This window comes from Pogona vitticeps, chromosome 13 (genome assembly GCF_051106095.1).
Source record: "Pogona vitticeps strain Pit_001003342236 chromosome 13, PviZW2.1, whole genome shotgun sequence".
Lineage (NCBI taxonomy): Eukaryota > Metazoa > Chordata > Lepidosauria > Squamata > Agamidae > Pogona > Pogona vitticeps.
This window is the reverse complement of record NC_135795.1, coordinates 14,780,257-14,807,571: the sequence shown is the minus strand read 5'-3', so window position 1 is coordinate 14,807,571 and position 27,315 is coordinate 14,780,257. Positions and strand designations below refer to the sequence as shown.

General features: G+C 42.3%; 1 protein-coding gene and 1 long non-coding RNA gene across 4 annotated transcripts in view; one reads left to right on the top strand and one right to left on the bottom strand.

The window, feature by feature from the left end:
* ABCC6 (ATP binding cassette subfamily C member 6) overlaps window positions 1-19,102 on the bottom strand; it is a 62,010-nt gene extending 42,908 nt beyond the window's left edge. For 2 of the 3 annotated variants that reach the window (XM_020814121.3, XM_072982794.2), the window contains exons 1-9: window positions 18,948-19,102; window positions 15,735-15,911; window positions 15,268-15,393; window positions 13,302-13,439; window positions 11,173-11,298; window positions 9,241-9,302; window positions 7,020-7,157; window positions 5,237-5,440; window positions 2,192-2,369 (exon numbers count right to left, since the gene is read on the bottom strand). In XM_020814121.3, the coding sequence (XP_020669780.3) occupies window positions 2,192-2,369; window positions 5,237-5,440; window positions 7,020-7,157; window positions 9,241-9,302; window positions 11,173-11,298; window positions 13,302-13,439; window positions 15,268-15,393; window positions 15,735-15,911; window positions 18,948-19,007 (1,209 nt within the window). In that variant the 5' untranslated portion in view covers window positions 19,008-19,102. Of the gene's footprint in view, window positions 1-2,191; window positions 2,370-5,236; window positions 5,441-7,019; window positions 7,158-9,240; window positions 9,303-11,172; window positions 11,299-13,291; window positions 13,440-15,267; window positions 15,394-15,734; window positions 15,912-18,947 lie in introns of those variants that run through there. The other variant, XM_078381243.1, reaches the window with a different exon arrangement.
* LOC144584666 (uncharacterized) lies at window positions 12,639-13,443 on the top strand. The gene is made up of 2 exons (XR_013539064.1): window positions 12,639-12,981; window positions 13,123-13,443. It is a non-coding gene; the product is annotated as an uncharacterized LOC144584666 (long non-coding RNA).
* Window positions 19,103-27,315: the final 8,213 nt, after the last annotated feature.

Below are 27,315 nucleotides of genomic sequence, written 5' to 3'. Positions count from 1 at the left end.
TTAAACTGTCCCAAAAATCACACAGTCCCCCCCAGCCCCCCCATTTCAAGCTGAAATACTGCTTCAACTTGAAATGGGTTTAAAGGGGGGGTACACTTACAGATCACCCACCCTACCCTAATCCTAACCTCAAAAATAAATGGAAATCTGATGTAGCCACCTAAAGCAAGCCCTCCTTAAATCCCACTATTTGAAATACTGAAATGAAATTTTGAATGCTTTACAAACAGCAACTGCTGTCTGGCTACTAGAGCACAGAGACACCAGGAAGCAACTACTCAGAGAAAATAGCTGAGCAGAGAGCAAAATGGCTAAAAGGAAAATGCTGAAAGCCTCTTAGCAAGCAATTCCCCCACTGTCCTTTCAGCAGGGCATTCGGCTGCCTGACCTACCAATCCAGGTGTCTCCAGATGTCTCACAGGGTTGCCTAGAGACTCCCAATTGACTCCCAATTGACTGGGAACAGGCTGCAGATGGTTTGGGTGGGGTACAAATGGCAACGAATTAAAAATCACTAAACATTGATCACTTTCTATTCCTTGGGGTATAGAAAGTGATGAATTCCCAACAAAATAGCATTTTTTGGATGAAATTTTCAATTCCTCTTTTAATATTTATCTCCTACCCCTGCTGTGTCTCGAGGAGTGACAAAGGTTCCCTGTGACTTGCAAGGATGCACTTGCAAGAATGAGTCCGGAGAGAAGCTCCCTTCCCTACGAGGCCGCCTCTATCGGATCCCAGTTGTCAAGTGCACCTTTGGCAAAAGTCAAAGGGAACCTTTGCAACTCACAAAGGGGCAGCAGGGGTGCCCGCCAGAGGTATGAAGAAATGGTACAGGAACGATGTGCAGGAAACAGGGATCTTCCTCCTACTACTTGACAGCTCCCGCTCCTGTAATTTGGACTGAGTGGGCGGGTAGGGTTGGTATTGAATTACAGGGCAGAGTTCTTTTTTTCCTGAAAGTTCCTATCCCTTCTAAGCTGACGTCCACGACCCTCCAAGGCAGTCCATTCCACAGTTGAACAGCTCTTATTGTCAAGATATTCTGCCTAATGCTTACTTGAAATGATTTCTCTTAGAATTTGGGGCCATTACTTCAACTCCTAACCTTTGACGGAAATCTTCTATAACAGCCCTTCACATATTTGAAGATGGTCATCACGCCACCTCTCAGTCTTCACTTCTTTAGGCTATACACATCCAGTTCCTTCAACCATTTTTTCACAGGGCTTGACTCCCAACCCTTTTATCCTGTTAAAACTGTGATGCCCAGAACTGGATACAGTATTCCAGCTGAGGTCTGACCAAAGCAGAGTAGAATAATACGTACTGTTATTTCCCCCAACCTGAACAATATATTTCTATTAATGCAGCTTAGTACAGCACTGGCCTTTTTTTGCTGCCTGATTCAAACAGAATCAGCCTGACATTCTTTCCACAACATAGGCAAAACTGATGGCCTCTTTCAGTCTTCTCCCTATTCTCCAGCTCTAGAAATGTCATGGATTAGGCCAGTAGCTCCCAACCTTGGGTAACCCAGATATTCTTGAACTGCAGTTCCTAGATGCCTCCACTACCAGCTGTGCTGGCTAGGGTTTCTGGAAGTTGTAGTCCAAGAACACATGGGTTACCAAAGGCTGGGAACCACTGGATTAGACAACAACATTCCAAGATCCTCCTTTCGGTTGTTCTTCCCTTACAAGATGGCTGCCTTATCACTTACTGCCATTGCAGCAAACGTGCAGCCAAACGCTTCTCTGCTTATCTTTCCCTGGTTTTGCCTTCTATTTTATCTTTTTTCCCCCTCCACTGTTACCTCTGGCATGAATTCATCCAGATTTCTCTCCCTGCTTCATTGTAACTCCCATAATTTGTCCTAGGACTTAATTCCTAATACCTCTGTCACTCGCAGGGGTAGACAACTGGTGACCCTCCAGATGTTCCTGGACTTCAGGCACCATTAAGCTATACTGGCCAGTGATGATGGAAGTTGTAGCTCTATAACATTTGGAAGGTTACAATTTGGCCACCCTTTTTTCTATATTCTGCACGGCCCTATTAACCAGTTATTTTTCATTGTGGGATCTAGCTTTTGAGACTTCGTCTGTATGAATTTTCCAGATATAATTCTCAGTGTTACTGAGTCTGAAGGAAAAATATATAGCAGAGATCTTCAAAAAGAATGGTTTACCTTCCGATAAACAAGGCCAGTAACAGCTGTCTTTAACCTTAGTCCCAAAATAAGACACATATACATGTACTGCTGTTCAAACAATGTCTGGAGACAACCCAAGAGGAACATCGTTACAGCGCAGAGATACCCTCTCCAAGCAGGAGCTTCTTGGTCAGTGATGAAATCTAGGAGAAGACTACAAGGGAGGAATGAAAGATAGTCAATGGCACACCTTGAATGAAGTCCACATTTGGACAACTTTTCATCAGTGAACAAGCAGTGTGCTAGTCTACTCTGCCTGACAGTAAACAACAGCAGACAAACCAAGGAAGGCCATCTATTTTGAGCTCATGGGTTGAATTAAATATCATGAAATTCATGCTGCGTGAGATCAGAGGCAAAGGGTGGAACCAGAAATATTAGCAAATCTGAGTCTAAAGCTCTTACTGATGGTAACAGCCCCTAGAAGAGGCATTTCAGCTTCTTACCACAGAGAAAACACTAGAAAACCTGGAAATAATTAAAACAGTGGAATCACAGGGAAGTATGTAAAGCATGCTAGACAACCTCAGAGAGTATGATGGGGACCAGAAGAGGACCAGATTGATCCCACTTCATAAAGACAGGCAAATACAGAGACAGTGTCTAATCTAAAATGCCACAGCAAACGTCGTGGCTGAATGAGAGTCTGAACCTGCATTCTAATTATTGTCAAATGCTGCTTCTCATAAAACCACTGACTGGGAATGTACCTTTTCCCCACTGATACAGTGGGCCCACTCTAGTTGTAACTAAGTAATAGGTTCTCAGCCAGTGTCAAGATGTCTATGTAAATCAACACACTGAATGTTCATTACTTGTATTGATAACACCACTATAATTTTTAAAGTTGAGTACCAGTGTTACTGATGCAATTATCATTTTGTGTTTCCCATTTCATTAGGTTTCCATCTTTACTGCCATGTGCACTGTGTATGAAAATTTGTACACCTACATACAGTGGTGCCCCGCATAACGCGCGCCCTGTTTAACAACGAATCTGCATAGCGATGGCTTTTTTGCAATCGCAAAAGCGATCGCATTGCGATGTTTTAAATGGTAAAACATTGCTTTGCGACGATCAGTAAGCTGTTTCGCTTACCGATTTTTGCATAGCGATGCTTTTTCTAACAGCTGATCGGTGGTTAAAAAATGGCTGCCAGGTAAAAAAAAAAGGGCGCCTGCAGTGTTTTCGTGCCCTTTCCTCGCTTACCGGGCAGCGAAATGGCGGCCGTATGGAGGATTTTCGCATAACAGTGAGTTTTTTGGCCACAGGAACACATTAAACGTGTTTTAATGCATTCCTATGGGCTTTTTTGTTCCGCATAGTGATGAATCTGTATAGCAACGATTTTTCCGGAACAGATTATCGTCGCTATGCGGGGCACCACTGTATTATGTGTGTTTGCTTTGTGCTGTCAAGTTGGAACTGACTTACAGTGATCCTAATAGGGTTTTCAAGGTAAGTGAGGTGTTTAAGGAGTAGTTTTAATAGTTCTACACGCCCCCAGTGAATTTCCATGACAGAGTAGGGATTCAAACCCTGTTTGCCAGAGTTCTGGTTCATCACTCTGTTCATTACACCACACTGGGAAACCTACATATTATGCTCTACTTGAAATAAAACTGAAACATCAAATTATATTTAGCCTGAGGATAGGATAGGATTAAGGCAGGGGTATGGAAAAGTATGACCCGCCAGCCATATGTGGCTCCTCAGAACTCCTGAACTGCAATTTTGCATCCACCCAAATCGCATATTATACTACCAGAAGCCTGTGGGACACACTTTGCTGTTTAAATCTCCCTGGACCTGTCAGAAATGGCTGGTCACTTCTATTATCTTAAAAAAAAAAAATCTTTCTTCTCCAAAACAGGCTTAGAAAGGGAAACCACTTACAAATGGAAAATTGTGAACCCCCCTCCCAAGTTTAAGATGTGTCAGAAAGGCTTGCAGCCAACCCATGCCCAAGGTAGTATATAAGTGGTCCTGCACCCCACAGACTTTGCCTACCTCTGGACTGAGGGAAAACACAGAATCATAGAAAAGTGAAGTTGGAAGGGGCCTATAAGGCCATCAAGTCCAACCCCCTGCTCGATGCAGGAATACAATCAAAGCATATCTGCCAGGTGATTATCCAAGGTTTTCTTGAATGCCTCCAGTGTTGGAGCACTCACCAACTCATGAGGTCACTGGTTCCACTGTCGTACTGCTCTAACAGTTAAGAAGTTTATCCTGATACAGTATTCAACCAAAATCTGGCTTTCTTTAACTTGAGCCCATTGTTCCGTGTCCTGCACTCTGGGATGATCGAGAACAGATCTTGCCTCCATCCAGTTAGAGAAGGACCCATTCCATTAATCATCACCTTAATAATATATTTCAAACATCTGAATGGCTATCACCCAGAGAGTGAGGCAGAGCTTTTCTCTGCAACTTCAAAGGGACAGTTGGGAACCAGTCACTGAAAGCGACTAAGAAATCATCATCATAGAACTGCAGATCTGGAAGGGACCATATGGATCATCCAGTCCAGCTCCTGCCAGGGAGACAAAGAGGGGGTATCAAACTCCCAGCCTCTGGCCAGATATGTACTGTAAACTGCTGAATTATGTAGCAGTTCTTCTTGCAGCAAAACATTACGATACACTTCCAAATGGTAAGTGCTGTTCAACAAGAGTCTGGTTTAAGGGTTGTTAGATGCTCCTCCACCAGAGTCTGGATCGGCTTCGGTCAGAATTGCTACAATTGCAGTCTGCATTGAGCATAGGGTGATACTAGAATAATAATTATCAAGACTGAGCCTTTCAGATACTTTAGTTTTTAGTTGCCAGAAATCTTAGTCAATACAGGTCAGGTATTCTGGGAGCAGAAGTACAAAACATCTGAAGGTTCAACAGTTGAGACACAGTAAACAAGATGATTTCCAAGATTCCTTGCAACTCTTAAGCTTCTGTGGAGTTACCCTGACTATATGCATTTGGTATTTCCTCCTAGGAAGCTATTTTTAAATGTTTACATACCTTAGTGTCTTTGGAACCATAAACATGAAGACATCGCCAATGACTAAACAGAGGCTCCCAAAAAGAAAATAATTTCCAAACACACTCCAGAAAGCTTTCAGTAATGCCTTGCTTTTACTGTGTTCCGGCTGTAGCAAAATGGTGGTTTCATCTGCATCTTCTCCATTTTCTTCCTCTCTTTTGAATTTCAAAGATCCTGTAATTCTGATTGATAACATGAACAGTTTTTAATTCTGTTATAAAAGTTTTTCTACCATCCTTCAATCATGTTTCTTGGCTTGATGAGCAACATAACTATTACAGTGTAAATACAAATAATGGAATAAAGCCATAGAATCATAAAAATTACAGAAAGACTCATAGAATTGCAGAGAAGCAATCCACAGAATGAAAACTGTATTTAAAAGTAACTTTACCTTAGCTTCTTTGAGAAGACAGTTATATTCTTTTGTCTACACTCTGCATATGCTCTAGAATTATGCTATATTTCAGCAGGAATGTAAGGATAGTTAGCTATATTTCAGCAGGAATGTATAGGATAGTTAGCTTTATTATTTTCTTTGGGAACTGTTCTAGAATTACCTTGGCCTCAAATCTGTTTGAATGTGCATTAGCTTCACAAATTTTTTATTGATTTTGAACTTTTTGAGCTAAGTTTTGAAACTGCTTTGAATTATTTTATTTCTGACTTTTTGCAACATAATCAGTAAAACAATAAAATGTTCACAGCAGGGTGATTATTTTAGGAATAGAAGGTTTTCTTGAAGGCTTTCTTTCTCGGCCAGTATCCAATGGTTTCTGTGGGGTTTTTGGGCTGTTTGGCCATGTTCTGGAGATTTTTCTTCCTAACATTTCATCTTCAGAGGACAGGAACTAGAATTCTGTCTATGTTATGGTGTAGTGTGTGATTGTTGAGTATTTGTAGCTGTGGGATCAGGGTTTTTGTTCTCAACAGAAGAGCCTGGCAAAACGTTTGGAAGGGAAAAAAAACCCAGAACATGGCCAAACAGCCTGAAAAACCCACAACAACCATAGAAGGCTTTGTTGGTATTTAATTCATGGCTTGCCTCAGGCATTTACTGGATCTCTTTACATTTGTGTTTATTTTTAGTCTTCCTACCTGGCAAGGTTGCCATGCAAGTTATAATGTGTGACCTTGAGAGTTTTGTATTCCCTGGAATACTTGGGAGTCAGAGTGGCCCAGAATGTTGGGAAGGGGCCAGACAGAAAGATTTTCCCCAGTCATCAACATATTGAGCCCCCTGGTAATTACCCACACCAGAAACGTCAGGGTAGTGTGGCTAAGTGATTTGTGTGTACCTCTCTGTCCTGGCTATAATCTTGACGGGGGGAAAGATGTTTGAAAATAATACCATTAAAACAAACAAAAAAAAGAACAGTTAAAACATGTACCAAAAAAGGAAGAGAGAAAAGGAAAGAAGAGGAGTAAATCAGCACTCTGCCTTTGTTTAGAGCTTTCCTTTTGTAGTTGTGCCTCCTGCTGGGCTACAACAGAGCTATGTCAACAAGCTGCAAATAAGTCTTTCCTCTTCTCTCCAGTTAATTCAAACAGACCTGGGGAAACCTGAACTCTCTGGTATAACTTCACATTGAGTAAATTTGCATTTCTCTTATTGTGCAATCACACTCTCATTACATCATTTGATTGTTCAGGGCTAGTCAACCAGATGCTTCAAAAGAAGCATCTGGCTGTTCTGGAAAGAAGAAAGATTAGTATCTTGTTCACCTCCAATTAGCTGGTTTAACATATATAAAGACTCACTGCTCAGGCAGAAACCTTATGTGATTCTTCTTCCATGCAGCTTCAATCTGGGTTACAATCTCTTCAGAAGAGTTCTCTCTTGCTAGTGACCAGAGGTCTTCTGTTCGTAGTGGTTTCCAATATCCTTTCCACATCAGCCTGTAAAACAATGGCATCAATGGCAATGCAAGGGAAGGAGCAGACTTCAGGAATGTTAATATTTGAGCTACATAGTTGGCTGAGGGAGACTAGTTATCACCAGATGTAGACCCAGGTGATAGTGTAATGCAATTGCCTCAGACACTTGGCATGTGGGTGTGCCAAAAGGGAATCATCAGTTATTTCATGGATTGGTATTCTGATAAGTATTCCTATTGACTAGAATCTTATTTTTTTCCCCTGTAGCAGCAAGTGGTGGGTGGTTAATGTGACGCCAGTCTCATGCTTGTTGTACAACTGGCACCTTGTTCATCAGTCCTAGGGAGCCACTGCAACATCTGTGACTTTGCTTCTTTATTCAGAAAAAAACGCAGTAGGGCTCTGACTAGAGTTCTTTAATTGCTAGGGAAGAAGAAAGGTACTCCTGAGATTTTCTGCTTCATAGACAATGCCAAAAGTGTTTTTTGGGGGGCTCATACTAGCTAAGGGATTCTGGCACTTGTAATTTTAAAAAAGGAGAGCATTGCTCTGAAGCACGTAACTTTTCTGGCCTTGGATATTGTACCTGACAAAGTAGTAAGAATAAAAACTACATCTAAAAAACCCTTCAAGATATATGTCTTACTATTTCTCCACAGAGAAAGGTCTAGGGCCATCCTGGATCAACCAAACTTCAGAAAAGTAAATAAATGACACATGTCTTGCCATTTCTCCTCAAAAATACTATGTCTAGCACCAGTCTTGGGTGTCCTTTATCTCACTCCTCACTGTGTCACCCGCTGTGTTTTATGTCCATAGATGTGGTTGAGAAAGGGAGCCTAGAGAAATCAGCAGAGCTATTGTTGGGGTGGTGCAGGGCACCAAATTTTAGAAGGCATCAAAATCTAGAGATGACTCTACTGCTGAATGTTTAAAAAATAAATAGCAATTCCTTTTGGTACACTTTCCTTATTTTGAAAGCATGGTCTTTCTTTGGGGGGGGGGGATCATATGCTTCTCCTTTTTCACAGAAGGCCCAAACCCAAGCCTCAGAGTAGAGTGGATTGGAGGTGGTATATCTTGTGATGGGTGCCAAAATGGTAAATTACTGCTTGGAAAACAGAAGTCCGACAGCTTGGAGGTAAGGCTAGCTTTAGTCCCTGTAGCTTGGATATTAAGAGTGTTAATACTCTGCCCAGTATCCTAGAGAGGTGGATTGGATGAGCAAGCAGCTAACTAAATTGCTCTACTTTACCACAGACAGTCTTCTATTTGAAGGCATCTTCTCTTTCATGGGTTTGGGACTCTTGGCCTATCAGACTTCAATTCCCATCATCTCCTCCCACCATTGTTGTGGTAAAAAGGGCTGTAGGAACTGGTGTCCAAAGCATCAGGAAGGTTTCCTACCTATACTTTGTTTAATGAGCCATCAGAGAACATGCCTCTGTTTCAATTCTCATCTTTTGGTCATCCAGATCTTTTGGATACCAGTTCCCATATGCCCTAGTCAGTAAACTCAGTGACTGGGCATTGGGGAACTAAGGTCCCAACTGTTTGAAGGGCAAAGACTGAAAACTGTTTTTCCTTATGGAAAGCCAAATCCCATTCAAATATATCCATTCCAGGATGAAAGACCCTTGGGGCCTTGACGTGCTCCATCCACAGTTAGCCCCTGGATAGAGGACAGCTGGCAAACCTGGCACTCCTTACTATGGTAAGATGAACTGTATTTCTTTTTAAACAATAATATTTTTTTCCAAATGTGAATACACACCTGTAAAGGAGAACGTGTAAGTGGAAGGACCTTCAGGCAGATTAATGAATGAGCTAGGACAAGTGCAAAACATAAAAGGGAGTACCTAGCAGTAACCTCAGCTTCAACTGATTTTGACATCCCCCCCCCACCGCCGCCCCCAAGGCTAAGCTTGGAGAAGCCCAAACTGACAGCAGAATGCAATCCAAGACAATACATTCTTGGAACGCTACAACATTTCAGCAAAACTAGATGAAGATAACTTAGAAACAAGAGGATGACTGAATTGCTTAATTGGACTGGCCATTAGCTGTCTGCTACTTAAGAACATAGCATGGCTTATTTTCTTACCTCACAAACCACCAAAATGTGACTTTGGAAATGAAAGAAGCCCTGGATTCAGGACACGGGTTCTGCAAGAGTTTGAAAAGCAGAATACATCTAAGGTTTGTGAAAATGTACACACATATATTTGTCTGTCTCTGTGTGTTTTATATATATATAAAATATGAATGCTATATGCTCAGGTCAATACATTAGGATAAAATGGGATGTGGAGGAAAACTCATTTTATTTACAGTACTTATTAGTTTTATTTATAGTATGTACAGTATTTTCTCCAGTGGATTCAAGATGATGTCATGAGTATCATCCTCTCCACTTCTGGCCTAAAACCTGTGAGGAAGCATGACTGTCCCAAGCTCATTCAGAGTCACAGCTTAGAGGGGTCTAAAACCTGCATCACTTAAGCCCTAGTCTCACCAAGCATCACACTAGCTGTGTCCTTGAGCCTCCTGAAGGAAAAGCAGGACATGTGATGAATATGTGCCTTCTACCATCACAATAACCACAGAATCATAGAGTTGGAAGGGGGCCTGTAAAGCCATCAAGTCCACCCCCTTGCTCAATGCAGGACGCCAAATCAAAGCAGATCTGACAAATGGTTGCTCAATTTTCTCTTGAATGCCTTCAGCACTGGAGTGCTCACCATCTCCTAAGATAAGTGGTTCCATTGTCATACTGCTCTAACAGTTAAGACATTTTTTCTTTATTTTCAGCTGAAATCAAGCTTCCTTTAACTTGAGCCTATTATTTTGTGTCCTGCACTCTGGGATGATTGAAAACAGATCCTGCCCCTCCTCTGTACCTTTCAAGTATTTGGAAAGTGCTATCATATCCCCCCTCAGTCTTCTTTTCTCGAGGCTAAACATGCCCAGTTGTTTTAGCCTTTCCTCATAGAGCTTGGTTTCAAATCCCCTAATCATTCTTGTTGCCCTCTTCTGAACTTGTTCCAGTTTGTCATCATCCGTCTTTAAAGCGTAGTGCCAAATAAAGGGAACTAGTACTGCATGGGCTTGTGAAACTAGTTCTTCACAGGATTTGGAGACTATACTTCTGTTAATGTAGCCTAGAATAGCACTGTCCTTTTTTGCAGCCACATCCCACTATTGGCTCATATTCAGCTTGTGATCTTAAATTTGGCCCACCTGTATATTCATGACTAGATTTAAATATAAAGGGAAAGGGCCATAACTAATTGGTATTGTTTGATCCTTACATGAAGAAAATCCTATGTTCAGTTGCATCTCTGCATAGGGTAGGGAAAAGAGCCCTCCCCCCACCCACCCCCCAAAACTATGGAGACTAGCGCCAATCTAGAAGGACCAATGGTAACTTCAGATATTTATATATGATGCTGGTCATAAGTGTAAGTTTATTCCACTTGCAAAATTATCCATGAGCTAATTTGCACATTTGACTACCTCTTATTAACACACTTCTCATATAATTTACCCAAATGTGGTAGATGCCATGCTGATGCTGGTGAACACGTCAGTCTTATGAGAGAGCTCCATTTAGAAATTTATTGCCATCCAATACAAAAAGCCATAATCAGCTATTTTTTTAAAAAAAATTGTATGTGTCAAGGCTGGTCAAGTGTGGTCTTCCAGATGCTGTTGGACTGTTATTTCCCAGCATAGGTCATAATTGCCTACACTGCCTAGTGCTCATGGAAGTTTCAGTCTAACAATGTCTGGAAGGCAACAGGTGCCCACACCTGATACGCCAACTTAGGCATTTGAAAAAAACAAACAAGCCATAACATATTCATACTTTCAGTTTCCACTTTTTAGGTGTTTTTGTTCTTTTTTTTAAAGAAAAAGAGCATATCCACTCTCTTCCCAGGAGCAATAAAGTATCTGAAACTTGAAAGAAAATAATGCTAGAATCTTGTTAATAAAAACATGGCAATTATCTAAAAGAAAAGGGTTAAATGCTTACATTGTCATTCTCAATTTTAGAGAAGAAGGGAGGCTGGTCTACAATGCAGCACAACATGAGTTCCAGCAAGACCAAGGGGAAGTAAATGTATGTGGTGACATGGTGGAAGAGATCTTGTTTGAAGCGCTGCAGAAAATAAAGAGTCAGCGGCCATCAGAAATATATCTAAAAGACCATTTCTTTGCAGCTTCAAATTAGGTGCTGTCAAGTCATGTTTGACCTATGATGATCCTAACAAGGTTTTTAAACATGTGAGATGTTCCAGGAGTGGCTTACCATTGCCACCCCTCAATTGAGTTTCCATGATTGAGTGGGGATTTGAACGCAGTCCTCCTGAGTCCTAGTCCAGAATTCTATCCATTTCACCACACTGGCTCACCCACTGATTAACAAATTTTATGCATGCATGAGGTTGCAAAAAAATAAAATAAAATAGGAGTGCTTCAGAATGAAAGGAGCATGCCATCTTTTAAGACAGATTGCAAAGCAACAGAGCACAATTGCTTGAATTCCGTCATCGTCATTGTGAGTGTGGCTTCTCTTCTGTGATCAAAATGTCATCAAGTGGCTGGTGAAAGGCTTTAAAAAATATCAAACAAGTCTTTAGCTTTTTATATTATAGCTCAGTAAATTGGGTACGTCAGTCAAGAGTTTAATTTGCCATTGTTCCTTTTAGGAGGTGACCCAGCCCTTGATAAGCTGCACAGTCCCAGGGCACCCCAAGAAAAAGGGAACGATAAACCACCTCTGAATATTCCCTACCTGGATAATCCTGGAAAGGGCTGCTGTAAATCAGAATCAGCCTAATAGCATGAACTTATTATTATTGCCCTGAGAGAGAAGTGGGGTTTGGGGACTACAGTTCCCAGAATGCCAGAATTCCCCCTGTTGGGGAATACTATTTTTTTAAAAAGTATCCTTTCCAACTGTTTCTGCTGTTTCCCCGAAAATAAGACCTAAGCTGAGAATAAACACTAGTATGATTTTTTCAGGATACTCGCAATATACTGTAAGCCCTACCCCAAAAATAAGCCCCAGTTGAGTGAACCCTGGCCTCCACCCTTATGCAGCAACCAGAAGAAGGTGACAGGACTGTATTTGAATAAATGTAGATTGCCGGACGTAAAAGAGAGACACCCCTGAAAATAAGCCCTACTACGTTTTTTGGAGCAAAAATTAATATAAGACTCTGTCTTATTTTCGGGGAAACATGGTAGCATGCTCTATAATCTCAGCAGATTGAATTATTGATATATTACTGATGTTATTGATCTTTTGTTTTAAAAATATTTGTATGTGAAAAACAATATATGACACACACAATGAGGTGTTATTTCACAATAAAGTATTCCTATCAATTTGCAGGGTTATAATCCCATACCATAGTTGTAGTTTCAGGGTTAGTCTGTGCAAGCATATAAGGCAAAAAAAAAAAAAGACAAACCAAAATAGAACAATACAAAAACTTAAAGATTTACTATTATATTTTAATGTGAGCTCTTATGGACAAGTCCACTTCATCAGACATGTGGAAAAAATGAAATACAGTACAGTACTGGATGAAATACCAAGCTTACAAGTAAAATATTCAAAACATTCATTGGGTCTATATGAGGTTTGGGTGTGTGGCTACATCTTATGTGCAGTAACTTATGACCTATGTTTGATGTTACGTTCAATTGTAAAAATTTCTACAGGAGACAGAGCTGCCACAGAGTAGGGTTGGTTTGGTTTACAATCTCCTGAATGTTGCCTGATTACTATAAAATATATTGAACCATTTCTTTCCTTGAGTCCTCTAAAGCAGTGGTCCCCAACCTTGGGCCTCCAGGTGTTCTTGGACTTCAACTCCCAGAAATCCTGGCCAGCAGAAGTGGTGGTGTAGGCTTCTGGGACTTGTAGTCCAAGAACATCTGGAGGCCCAAGGTTGGGGACCACTGCTCTAAAGAGATCCTAAATTAAAATTACTTCTGAGCAGATGTGCATAGGATTGCACTGGTATGTATTTTCATTTATTTTAAGTGACAATTTCCAGGATCCTCTGATAGGAACCCATCTCAGTGAGTTAATGATTTTAGCACAGAGGCACTGATAAAAATTGCATGATGTAATTAACCACCTTGACTTACACCTTCCAGAATATGTTGTATATTAGAACCAAAGTTGATGGCAGTGGAGAGAAAAGAGAGCAACCAGTATAGGAGCAAAATGCCAGAAGACTGGATGCCTTTCAGTCGTTCCTTCTGGGTTAGAAATAGAACCAGGGTCTAAGAAGGGAGAAAGATGGAAAAAATTATAAATCATGGTCTCAGTAAGTAGCAGCTTGCAGACTGAGGAATAAGAAAGCACATTCAGCAATGGGTCCTGAAGTTAGAACACTGTTGCAGCAGGAAAGTAGAGCTGCTAACAATCAAAATTTAGCAAACAAACAAAATTCGGGAATTGCTTATCACAAATTATTTACATCGTACCTACTTAGAACTGGAGCTTAGAAACTTTGTTTTTCTTTGTTCTACAGCTCCCAGAATTCTCCAGAAAATATGCCCACGGACCCAAGTTCTGATCAGAATGACAGAACAAAATGGTAGAGTTGGAAACTGTCTAGTACACTACAGTATCTTGTCAAATTCCTGCTTCATACAGGAAATCCAGAGCAAGAGTAATAATCACATATGTCTTTTGAACTCCTGCTTAAAGCCCTGAATGATGAAGAGCCCTCCCCACTTTTCGAGATACTCGATTCCATACACAACCAATTCTCTATTTCATAACATTCAACCGAAATCTGCTCTCCTAACCTTAGGCCAATTAGTTAGAATTAGGACTTCTGTCACCTTTCCTATCACAATTGTGTGTAGGCATCCTTCAGTCTCGAGAGACTATGGTAACGTGCTCTGTATGTAGGACTTGGAACAGCATCTAGTGTGGCTGAAAAGGCCAAATTGAGAATGACAATCACTTTCACACTGAAGACAAATACAATCTGTCCCTTGTCCAGCTCCCTGATTTTGCTTCAACGCTGTATGCAAAGCTGGCATGTCCTCTCCAGAGCATGAATCCTGGGTAAAATAATATGGAGGATAGGCTGTTACCCAAGCAGCAAATTCCCCCTCTCCACATTGCTGAAATAATCCAATGGAAAGGCAAGAGCCAATACAACTGGTTCCAGTGACATTGGAGTTCCCAGAACAACACGAACTGCCTCCGGGACTCCGCCTCCGGATTTTGCCTTGAGGTTAACTCCTGAAGACTTTTCCATGACTGGATATAGCCACAAGGCAATGGAGTTTTGAAATCGGAGTTCTTTTCTCCTAGATGGGCTGCCTTCCAAGGGGGACGAGCCCCACCTACCCAGCACAAACTTATTTGTGGAATACTAACAATTGTTTTCTTCTAGTAAACACAAGTTTTCGTAATTCTTAGAAAGAAATGTGGATATCATTCCCATACAAAGGCAGAAGCATACTGAAGTAATCATGTTGAGTTTCAAAGGGTTGAAACAATAAGTTAACGTTACTTATTGTTTACCCATAAAAACACATCTCATCACAAACGTTGCTCCAGTATACATTTGTGTGTATTCACTGGCATTTAACACATTAATCCATTGCTCCAAGGATGTTACTGTTGTTCAAAATGGCTGGATTATGGCCCTCCTGAGCCATTACCCTCCTTCTTTGGAGAGTCTGCCAGGCTGTGATGTTTGCTGCACCCACAGCCAAATGGTCCGAAGTAGTGAAGGGAAGTCTTCTAGCAGGATGCACCCAAAATTTGCTCCCCCTTGTGCTCTCCCATCTCAACAGGCTCCTCACCTTTCCTTAAGAGGAGGGCCAGTTCGTTATCTGAAAGATGTGACCATGTCCCCAGCCACTCCCTAGTCATCTCTTTATCTGGCTAAACGGACCTGACACTGTTTCATGTACTGACAATTCTAAAGAACAACAAGAAGCAACTGAATCAATAAATGATTTAAAACACACACACAGAGAAACTGTGCAGGCACACACTCACACACTCACACTCACACTCACACTCACACACACACACACACACACACACACACACACACACACACACACATTGTGCAGTAATTACCATTGTGGCCCCTTGTAACCCAGGACTGATGATGAGCCCTGGGGCGCGTGGAATCCCTTGGTTTGCTTCCCAGAGAACATAGATTGTGCTTGAGAAATATAACACTATGAAGGTGATGCCAAGGACCTGGAAACATGGAAAATCACTTGGTCAATGGGACACACAACTGAAAATATTATTTATTTATAAATAAATAAAATGTGGCAAAGGAAGTCACAGGACACACATCACAGGCAGCTCAAGGTCCAAGGGTAGGGAAGGTGCCTTAGGCCACCAGCCTGACAGAGGTACAATGCACAAGCCACCTGAACACACCACCCATGCTTGGGCCACCACTGACAGCCACATACTGTTCTTATTTACAGCCTGAAGAAGTTGTTTTTGGACAGCAACTGCCAGAATTCACCACCCAGCACGGCCCGTTATAGCCCAAACAATAACTTTAGGTACTAGGGAGCACTGCTTACCATTTTTGCTTTGAAGATAGCAGACATCCTTATATAGCCTCTGGAGCTTTTCTGAAGGTAAAGGTGATAAAAAGGGAAAGAAATCCAAAGGTAGATACAAGGAATCCAGACCAGTATAGTACTTCGGAAACATGAAGTAAAACTTGGGGTGTCGGTATGCCATGTCTGGTTCCAGTCCTGAAGCAAACAAGATAAGGCCGTGAATATTAAAGTTCTGCAACACATTACGTTGTATTTATAGGGAAATGATGATAATTGCAGACCCTCAATGAAGGTGAAGAAGAGGAGGTTCCAGCCAAAAAGAAGTTGCTTAAATATGATTTGGACAGGTGGACTGCCCAAATCAAGTGAGAAACACTTGCTAAATAAATTTAGTCATGTGACACTAACTGTAATTTAAGTTCTTAATAAACAGATACTGTCTTATTTTTCCCATTTCATCTTTCAGTTTTCAGCTCCATACCCTTTCTCTGCAATTGCACATTTTTTGTTCAACTGCACCCTTAAAAATGATGCAGATGTATCTTCATGGACTACATTTCCCAGAATTCGTCATGTGCTCACTTCTAGTCTCAAGCTAGTGCACTTGGACAGGTTAGTCTTTGGACCCCTGTTTGGACTACAACTCCCTCAATGCACAAATATCTCCCAAGCTGAATGGAGTTTCTGGTGAGAGGGTGACCTGACTCCTTTTGATGGGACTTAAAGTAGCTTTAACCCAGTAGTCAACTCTAAGTAACAACACAGCAGAGAAAACATGGTTTTATCTGCTATATATTTGCAATTTATCAAATCAGGTTTCCCAAGGTAAAATTATGGTAGCTATCTGGACATTGATTTAGAGGTGTCAGGAGGCCCAGGTGACAGCTTGGTTTCATAGAAAAGTGAAGCTGGAAGATGCCTAACAAGGCCATCAAGTCCAATCCCCTGCTCAATGCAGGAATACAATCAAAGCATATCTGCCAGCTGATTATTTAAATTTTTCTTGAATGCCTCCAGTGTTGGAGCACTCACCAACTCCCAAGGCAACCGGTTCTACTGTCGTACTGCTCTAACAGTTAAGAAGTTTTTCCTGATATTCAACCAAAATCTGGCTTCCTTTAACTTGAGCCCATTGTTATGTGTCCTGCACTCTGGGATGATTGAGAACAGATCTTGCCCCTTCTTGCCTTTCAAATATTAGAAAAGTGCTATCATATCACTCCTCAACCTTCTTTTCTCAAGGCTAAACATGTCCAGTTCTTTCAGCTTTTCCTCATAAGGCTTGGTTTCCAGCTCCCTGATCATCCTTGTTGCCCTCCTCTGAACCTGTTCCAATTTGTTAGCATCCTTCTTGAAGTGTGGTATCCAGAACTGGACACAATAGTCAAGGTGAGGCCTGACCAGTGCTGAATAGAGGGGGTCTAGCACCTTGTTTGTTTGTTTGTTTGTTTGTTTGTTTGTTTGTTTGTTTGTTCGTTCGTTCATTCATTCATTCATTCATTCATTCATTCATTCATTCATTCACTCAATTTATATGCCGCCCACACTACCCAGAGGGATTTGGAAGCTATACTTCTATTAATGCAGCCTAAAATAGCATTAGCCTTTTTTGTAGCCACATCACACTCTTGGCTCATATTTAGCTTGTGATCCACAACGATTCCAAGATCCTTCTCACTAGTAGTTTTACTGAGCCAGGTATTCCCCATCTTGTAACTGTACGATTTGTTTCTTTTTCAAGGTGCAGTACTTCTGAATTTCATTCTGTTGCTTTCGGCCCAGTGCTGCATCCTATCAAGGTCATTTTGAATTTTGTTTCTGTCTTCTAGGGTAGTAGCTATTCCGCCCAACATCTGCAGATTTGACAAGCATTCCCTGCACTCCCTCATCCAGGTCATTTATAAAAATACTGAGCCTTGGGGTGCCTCATTACTCCCAGTTAGCATAGAGCTCCAATAGAAGAATCTGCCTTAAGGGACTAACAAGGTGCTAGTTGGCAGATTCCACTCCTCTCTTTTTATGTATGCCGTAGCAAAACTCCATTCCAGCACTGAGCTGAAACCTACCAAGCACCACTTTAGGTTGGATCAGGTGATCACTCTGGCAGAAAGTGGACCAAGGCAATGTCAAACCAGTCGAAACAAATTTAAACCATGCCTGCCAGCTGAACAAACATGATGATTCCCCACTGAAGTGACAATTCCACAGCAGGCTTCCCGTAACAAGCTTTATGTTGTGTAGTCACTCAAGATTTTAATCTGAATTCACCTGTGCCCAGTCCAATGTAAACTGTGGGGTAAAATGGCCAATGAAGTTCCCCTTAAGTGTGGCTCCAGCCCATAGAGATGAAGCTTTTCAGGGTAGCGTGCAAACAGCCAAAATCAATATGCTGCAAATGGCTCCAGAATGGGGAGGCGAACTCCTGGGACTCCAGATGTTTTCGACTACAACTCCCACAATCCTTTAACATTGACTATATTGGCTGTAGTTTCTGGGAGATTTATCTCAATGAACAGTACTATATGGACTACAATTCCCAGAATCCCTGAGCCAGTTACGTGGGAGGGGGGAGTCTGTGAGGTATAACCCAAACAACTAATTTAGACACAAACTGATCTATGTGAACGTTCTACAACGAGCACCTTTACATAATGAATTTTAGCGTCTCCATTCATATTTACAACTATTAAGAGCCTAAACGTTTGGGGCGGCAGCCGACGAGAGAAGCCAGCACTCCGGCTTTTTCCCCCCCAGTTGCCGCCAAAGTCCGAAGTTCCTTCAGCGCCCTCGGCGAAGAGAAAAAGGCCAGCAGGGCCCCTTCCTTCCCTGGGCAGGCGCTGGTGTAAAGCAAAAACACACCAACACACGTTTCGAGCCTCCATTTCAGAACGGATGATCTAGGTGAGGAGCCAGCAACTCCGAGTCAAAGGGGGAGTTTTATTCTGTTTTTCAAGAGGGACGGGAACGCAAGACCTCCCACCCCCACACCCCCCACCCCCGGCTCTTACTGCCGCCTTTTTCAGACCGACTCTGCCGGGGTCTCCTTTCCGTTTCGCGGCGCCGCGCAGGCGAGCAGAGGTCCCGTGCCCTCTTTTACTGCAAGCCCATTTTCAGCTGACGGCCCCCTCCTCTTTGCAGCTTCAGCTCGGAAGGAAAACCCATTGTGGTCAGGGTCGCTTACTCCCCGGCAAGCGCACAAGTGGCGGGCCCCTGGCGCTCCCCGTCACTCACCCACAGCTTGGCAGCCGGATCCTCCTCCCGAGACCCGCACAGCCAGCTTGCCCCGCTCATCGCTCCCGCCCGCGGCTCCTCCGGCTGTGGTGGCCCTTTGGCCCCTCTGGCCAGGGGCGGGGATTTGCCCGGACAAGGGCTAGGCCGGGGAGTTGGTCCCGCCCGCTTTCTAAACCCAGGATCAGTGCACAGGGGCGCGTTTAAGTTGGTGAAAACAGATTAAAAGGGAAGGACATTAGAAGGCAGACGTTAAGGTAGGAAATCACTTATTGAGAGTACAAACCCCATTACTCGCCAGTTAACTGCTGGGGATGCTGGGACATGTAATGTCAAAAAGAAACTCCTTGCCCCCATTGAACAACGAAGGTTCCCAGCATGTCCAACCCAGACACATGCTGGCGGATGCTTACAGTATACTGTGCCACCACAACCAAAAGCTGTTTAGTCTTAAAACGCTTTATAGTTGACCATGTTTTGAAATGTACAGGGCAGGTTTGTGCTTTGCAGTTTCTATGCTGTGTGTACAGCGCAGAGCTGGGAAACATCTTTTTCTTTTTGCACCAGAATCCAGCTGCCCCTATCACAAGCCATTGAATGAGACCAGGGAATATGGTGTTGGCTTTGCAGTCAGAAATACTCTGCTGAGATCCATTGTTCTACCTACTGTGGGGAGTGTGATCATGCCGCTTGAAATCCACCTCCTTTTTCTTTACTTTGTCCAAAGAAGAATTTGCCACACCCAATTTTTCTAATAAAACCGATTTATTGTTAAAATGGCTTCAATTTTTGAGTCTTGTTTGTCATCGTCCAACTTCAACAACAAATCATAAGTCTTAACATTATTAAAACTGGGTATCTCTTCGTGGTAAGACAACGGGGAAATAACTGTTAATGTCTTGGGGCCATTTGGGTCTGGCACCCATCGACTCTGGTGTGTTTTCACCCCACTTCAAGTTTGTGGATGAGACATCATAGTTCCCTGCTGTTCCCCCTTTGTCGAGCCATATATCTTTCTCTGTCGGGGTCGGAAGGGGCTGGGCCCACCAGACTTCTCTGGAATCACTGTACATTTTTGCCTTTCTCTCCTTTGTTCTTCCCTCTTCACCCACACCCTATATTCCTTCCTTTGCTTTCACGCTTCAGTATGGTGGCTTTCTATACATCTGTCATCTCCATTCCCTTTCAGCTTACTCACGAGGCACCTTGAACTCTGCCTTCTCTCTTGTCCAAGGATCTTCCTGGATCAGCTCTACTAGCTCTTCCTTCACCTGTCCTTTCTCCTCTCTTCCCCAACATGCTTCTCCCGCTCCTCTCCTTCTTATCCTCCTCCTTTCCCGCCTGATTTGCACCCCATTCAGCCTCTTCTTTTATTTCTAGTTTACTTAATCCCTTTTCTATCACTCCTGTCTCTTGTGCTTCTGTCTTTATTTGAGAGTCTGACGGTACACTCTCCTGATCCTGGGCGAGGTGGCTCGTCGCCTCACAGGGAGTGAAAGCTCCACTCATCGGTGGGACTGGTCACCCTCATTAGTGCATATGCACCAACACTGTCGTCTACAACAGAAGTCAAAAACAAATTCTGTGACGATCTGGCAGCTACCACCAAAAAAATTCCTGAGAGAGAGCCGCTGTTCATTCTCTGAGACCTTAACGCTAGAGTTGGTGCTGATCACAACTCTTGGCCCACATGTCTAGGCCGTTTTGGCATTGGGAAGATGAACGAAAATGGCCAGCGCCTGCTGGAGTTTTGCTGTTACTATGGTCCTTGTGCAAACAACACGTTCTTTAATCTGAAGCTTCAACAGAGTTTCCTGGAGACAACCAAGATCGAAGCATTGGCATCAGCTCAATTTGATCCTAACTAGATGCTCTAGGCTTCCTAGTATTACGATCACACACAGTTATCAGGGTGCTAATTGCGATACTGATTACTCCCTGGTGTGTAGTAGAGTAAAACTGCAAACAAAGAGATTGTATCACATGAAAAAGGAAGTAAGACCACGTATTAACATCAGCAAAGAAAAGTGGAGGAATTTGCAAAAGCGCTTGAGGTAACCCTTCCAGGCCCAGCTGATGCAAATGCACCTGAACAATGGGAACATTTCCATCACTGTTTATAACACCGGCTTGTCCACATTTGGCAAGAAGACAAAAAAGACAGCAGATTGGTTCAAAGCCCATTTGGAGGGGTTGATGCCAACCATCAAGGAAAAGAGGAGAGCTCTAGCAGCATACAAAGCCTGTCCTAGTGAGTAGAACTTGCAGCCTCTTTGAGTACTCGTAGCAAAGTCCAATGGGTTGCAAGGAGATGTTCTAATAATTATTGGCTTCAGCTCTGCTCTCAGATACAGATAGCAGCAGACACAGGAAACATCAAGGGAATGTATGATCGTATCAAGCAGGCTTTAGGTCCAATACAGTAGAAATCTGCTACTTTGAAGTCTGCTACAGGCGTGATCATCCAAGGCCAAGCACAGCAGATGGAACGCTGGGTGCAGCACTACTCTGAGCTATATTCCAGAGAGAATGTAGTAACCAAATAGGCATTCAATAACACTGAGTGCCTGCCTGTATTGGGAGAGTTGGACAACGAACCAACTTTAGCAGAAATAAAAGTGGCCTTGGATTTCCTCGCCTCTGGCAAGGCGCAGGGAAAGGATAACATAAGTGCTGTAAACTGATCATCACCACCGAACTGTACGAAATATTTTGTCTTTGCTGGAGTACCACAGAACATGAAGGATACAAACATCGTCACATTGTATAGGAACAAAGGAGACAGGGGCAACTTCAATAACTAGCTTGACATCTCTCTTCTCAGTGTTGTATTGAAGCTGCCTGCCCGTGTTGTACTGGAGATACTCCAGGTGCTTCCAGACAGAGTGTATCCAGAATCACAGTGGGGATTTCAAGCTAATAGATGCACCACTGACATGGTATTTCCCCTCAGACAATTGCAGGAGAAATGTAGGGAGCAATGACAGCTACTCTTTATGATCTTCATAGATTTTACAAAGGCCTTTGATTTGGTTAGCAGGGACGGCCTTTTAAAAATTCTTCCCAAGACTGGATGTCTACCTCGACTCCTTAACATCATCAGGTCCTTTCATGAGGAAATGAAGGACACTGTAGTTTTTGATGGCTCAACATCAGATACCTTTGACATCCGAAGGAAAGAGAAACAGGGCTGTGTCCTTGTGCCAACCCTGTTTGGGATCTTTTTTCCTATCATGCTGAAGCACGCCTTTGGAACTGCAACAGAAGGTGTCTATCTCCAGACTAGATCAGATGGAAAGCTCTTTAATCTATCTAGATTGAGAGCAAAGACCAAAGTCCAGCTGAAATGCATGCAGGACTTCCTCTTCGCTGATGATGCAGCTGTTGTTGCCCATTCTGCTGAAGACCTCCAACAACTCATGAATCATTTTAGCAAGGCCTGCCAAGACTCTGGATTAACAATCAGCCTGAAGAAAACACAAGTCATGGGCCAGAGCGTGGACTCAACTCCCTCTATTACCATCTCCACACAAGAATTGGAGGTTGTTCATGGCTTAAGAGAGTATGGCTTAATAAGAAGCTGACGGCTTATACCAAAATACAGGTCTATAGAGCCTGTGTCCTGAATACACTCCTGTACTGCAGTGAGTCCTGGATCCTTTGTGTACGGCAGGAGAGGAAGCTGAATACGTTCCATATGCATCACCTCTGATGTATTTTTAGTATCGCCTGGAAGGACAAAGTTCTAAACACAGTAGTCCTAGATTGAGCTGGAATTTTTAGCATGTACAGTGGGGTCTTGACTTAAGAACGGCTTGAGTTAAGAACATTTTGACTTAAGAACCACTCTCACAGGAAAATATTGACTTGACTTACATACTTAGATTTGAGTTAAGAACTGAAAAAAAAACCACGTGGGAGGCAGGGAAAGTGCAACATTTGAACTTTCAGTTAACTGTTGGCCAGTGAAAAGGGTGCCTGTCTGCTTCCTCACTCCTCCCAGCGTTTAGAGAGTGGATTGGGAGACAGTCTTCAGACTGCCTGGTCCTGGACTGCCTGGACTGTATTTTCCCTGCCTTCCCTGAACCTTTCTTGACCTAAGGAAAAAAAGAAACAAAATATCCCCCTCTAGTGGTCAAAGGTGGAATAGCAGCTTCCCATTCCATTTCTATGGACGGAAAAGAACAGATACGGATCAAATGGTTTTCAATGCATTCCTATGGGAAATGCAGATTTGACCTGAGAACTTTTTGACTTGAGAACCGCCTTCCAATACGGATCAAGTTCTCACGTCAAGACCCCACTGTATACTTTACTGAAACAGTGATGTCTACATTGGCTTGGGCATGTCATGAAAATGGCTGACTATTGGATCCCAAATATCTCTTGTATACATTACTAAAACAGTGACGTCTACGTTGGCTTGGACATGTTGTGAGAATGGCTGATGGTCGGATTCCAAAAGATCTCCTGTATGGTGAATTAATGCAGGGAAAGTGCCCCAGAGGGAGACCACAGCTGTGATACAAGGAGATCTGCAAGTGGAATCTGAAGGCCTTAGGAATGGACCTCAACAGATGGGAAACCTTGACAGCCTGGAGGCAGGCGTTGCATCATGGCCTCTCCCAATTTGAAGAGACAATTGTTCAGCAGACCAAGGCAAATAGGCAGTCCCAAAACCAGCAAAATCAGGGAGCTGGACAGGGGACAGATTGTATTTGTCTTCAGTGTGGAAGGCATTGTCACTCTCGAATTGGCCTTCTCAGACACACTAGACACTTTTCCAAGTTCTCCATACAGAGCTCATTACCATAGTCTCTCGAGACTGAAGGATGCCTAATCTGAATCTATCACAGTAACTATGCTAGGCATGGGATTCTGGGAATTATAGTCCGAAAAGTCCACCTCTAGTACAGCAAGGGTTATACCTCTGGTGAACATGAAGTGTGTATAACATTTATCATGTTTGGGAATTCAAAGTATTCCTTCAACACAGAAAACCATTCAATAATGATTTAGCATAATAGATTCCTGTTTAAACAAGAGGGTTTGGTGAGGCCATTGTAGTAAAGTCCAATGGATCTCAAGCAACAGATTTGTTATACAGTAACCTAGTAAGCTAATTGGTAAATGATTATCTTAAGCTGAAAAACAGGCCAAAATGTAATCAATGGGTTATGTACTTGCTGGGATTTGGGCATTATTTTATTGACTTTATTCAGCAGGCATGGCAAACCTGCAGCAGCAAACCCCCTCCCCCACCTTAAGTGGCTACCCTGACCTCTTCTACAACTGAACTCCTGCCTGTTTCATATTGATTTGTCCCTCCCAAAGCTTAAAAAAATTGCTTTTATGGACTGTAATTCTCAGAACTTCCCAAACTACATACTTCCCTCCCCCCCCCAACCTTTTCAGGCTTTGCTGTTTCCCAAGCTGCTGCAAGCAATGATCTCCATAAGAACTGCTGGGGGACCAGCAAGAATGATGAATTGTGGTACTTGTCAAGTTGCACCACTGACTGGACTCAGGGTCCCCCCCCCCATGACTCAGATTCAGCTAGCACAACCCTCCCTTTTTTTCCTGGGGAAACAAAAAAAAAACTTGTTTTTAACCGGGGCTTGGTATCAAATACTCTGACCCAGTTGAGAAGTAATCTGTCATGAAAGGAAATGTGGCGAAGTAGTTATAGTCTTAGGCTGGGCCTTAGGTGACCTTGGGTTTGGCACACTCTTTCAGCATGATCTACCTCAGTGGTTCTTAACCTTTGTTACTTGGATGTTTTTGAACTGCAACTCCCAGAAACCCCAGCCAGCACAGTTGGTGGTGAAGGCTTCTGGGAGTTGCAGTCCAAAACTCCTGAGTAACCCAAGGTTAAGAACCAGTGATCTACCTGACAGGTTTATTGGGAGGATAAACAGGGGAAGAGAAGAGCCACCTCTGCTGCCTTGAACTCACTGGAGAAAAGGTGAGATGCCTCTATCTGACAAATAAACCTATATGTATGTGTGTTGTTGTGTGCAAGTTGTAAACTCCCCCCCCCAGAGTAGTGCTGTGATACTAATGGGAGTGGGATACAAACTGATTAAATAAATAAATAAAATAAATTAACTATCATTTCTCTGCAAAGTTCATATGGATATCTATTTCAAGTTGCCAGTGTTGACATACAGTGTGGTTGAGAAGGTTAGGTCTATCAGGTATTGTTTTCTGTCACTCCTATAAAGCCCTAAGAATGCCTAATGGTACAGATCTTGAAAATAACATTTAATATTTAATTTATTAGCACATTAAGTAAATTCATTAATTGCTTCAATTACAGTGACTGACTTACAGTTAATTGTATTCATTACACTAAACAGGATAAAAAGTTTTAAACTTCATTAAAACTAAAGATTGTCTTGCTTTTGGACTACAAATCCCAGAATTCTTGAGGCAGCATAGCCATTAACCATGCTGCCTTGGGAATTCTGGGATTTGTAGTCAAAAACCATAGATCTGCACACCTCTAGTTAAAACTTAACTCTGCTGTGAGTTCTGCTGAGAGTATGCCTTTATTGCATCTTTCCTAATTAGTAGCTCATTATTAGTGGTTTTCAACTTTGGCAGCTTGGAAGTATTTTGACTATAATATAATTAGCATTGTCGATAATTTATACTACTGTACGGCTTGTCAAGAATAATTTCACACTGAGACAGAACAAGGCCCATGATAATCAGCAGCCACACTTGACAGATGTGCAAAATCCTGAGTCATGCAGCCTAGGATGATGCAAAGTCCATACTGATTGGCTGTATGCAAATGTGTATGTATATAACTGTATGGATATGTGCAGAAGATGTACAGATCTCTTCTATGAATGTCATGTTGCTGGTTTGTACTGCTGAACTTCTGTATATACTGTAAATACATTTGGTGTTGGAAGAAGCTGTCTTTGTCTGTGTGAATCAACTGGACTGCCTGGACTGGGACAAAAACTCTGCTAACTTACACCTACACAGCTTCTAAGTTATAGGTTAACTTAACGACTTCAGTAGCCTTAAGGCTGGGAACCTCCAATCCATAAAATAATAAAAAAAAATGTTCAACCATACAAACTCATACTCAGAGGGTGATGATTAATGGTGCCTTCTCATACTGGAAGCAGATAACTAGCAATGTACCCCAGGTCTCAGTCCTTGGTTCAGGGCTATTCACTATTTTTTATTAATGACCTGGATCAGAGGATACAGAGAATGCTAATCAAATTTGTGAATGACACAAAATGTCATGGATCTACAACAAAATACTATACTAAGCCCTCTTGAAAGTTTTGTGGCTTGTTTACTTATTTAAACAAATTTACTATTTTATCTTAAGATAATTACATGCTTCAGCTTTTATGTGTATACACACAAACACACTACATCTGAAACATTGACTAAGCTATTCAGGTCTCAATAATAAATTCCCACCACACTCACTATTTCCATGCAAAGTCACATAATTGAGGCTGTAGCTACACAGTCAAATACTGTGGGATTTCCTGCAGGATTAAAACAGACAAACTTGCTTTTATTTCTTTTAACAGAAATGCAAATACCAATTCAATTTGGTTTAGCCCGTTTTGCTCTCAATGTGGAGTTTTCATAGAATCATAGAAAAGTGAAATTGGAACAGGCCTACAAGGCCATTAAGTCCAACCCCCTGCTCAGCATAGGAATACAATCAAAGCATATCTGCCAGGTGATTATCCAAGGTTTTCTTGAATGCCTCCAGTGTTGGAGCACTCACCAACTCCCAAGGTAACCAGTTCCACTCTCGTACTGCTCTAACAGTCAGGAAGTTTTTTCCTGATAGTCAACCAAAATCTGGCCTCCTTTGACTTGAGCCCATTGTTGTGTGTCCTGCACTCCGGGATGATTGAGAACAGATCTTGCCCCTTCTCTGTATGACAGCCTTTCAAATATTTGAAAAGTGCTATCATATTACCCCTTTCTTCTTCTGCCGCTGAGGGCTTGTATTTATTTCAAGCTGGAATGATTTGGTTATCAGCCAGGGGACATCACAAAGCATGAAAGAACAGGAAAGTCCAAAATTCATCCTGACCAGGTTGCAGTATTAGGATATGAATTCAAATAATATCCCAAAATGAAGACCGCAATCTTGTTGTGTTAGCCTGATAAATAAGGTTTCTCTTCAATCAACTTGGCTTTCCCCATATTAGTAAGAAAGGCTTGCTAATTACCTCATACATTCTCCACTGCTATGTGTTAAAGCGTATTGCTCACTACAGTAATTTACCTGTAACATGGTGTTACATACAGCACTGATGGTACCTGTCTGTCATGGGTTTGGAGGGAAAGTTCCATCCTATGGGGAGTGGAAGGCGGG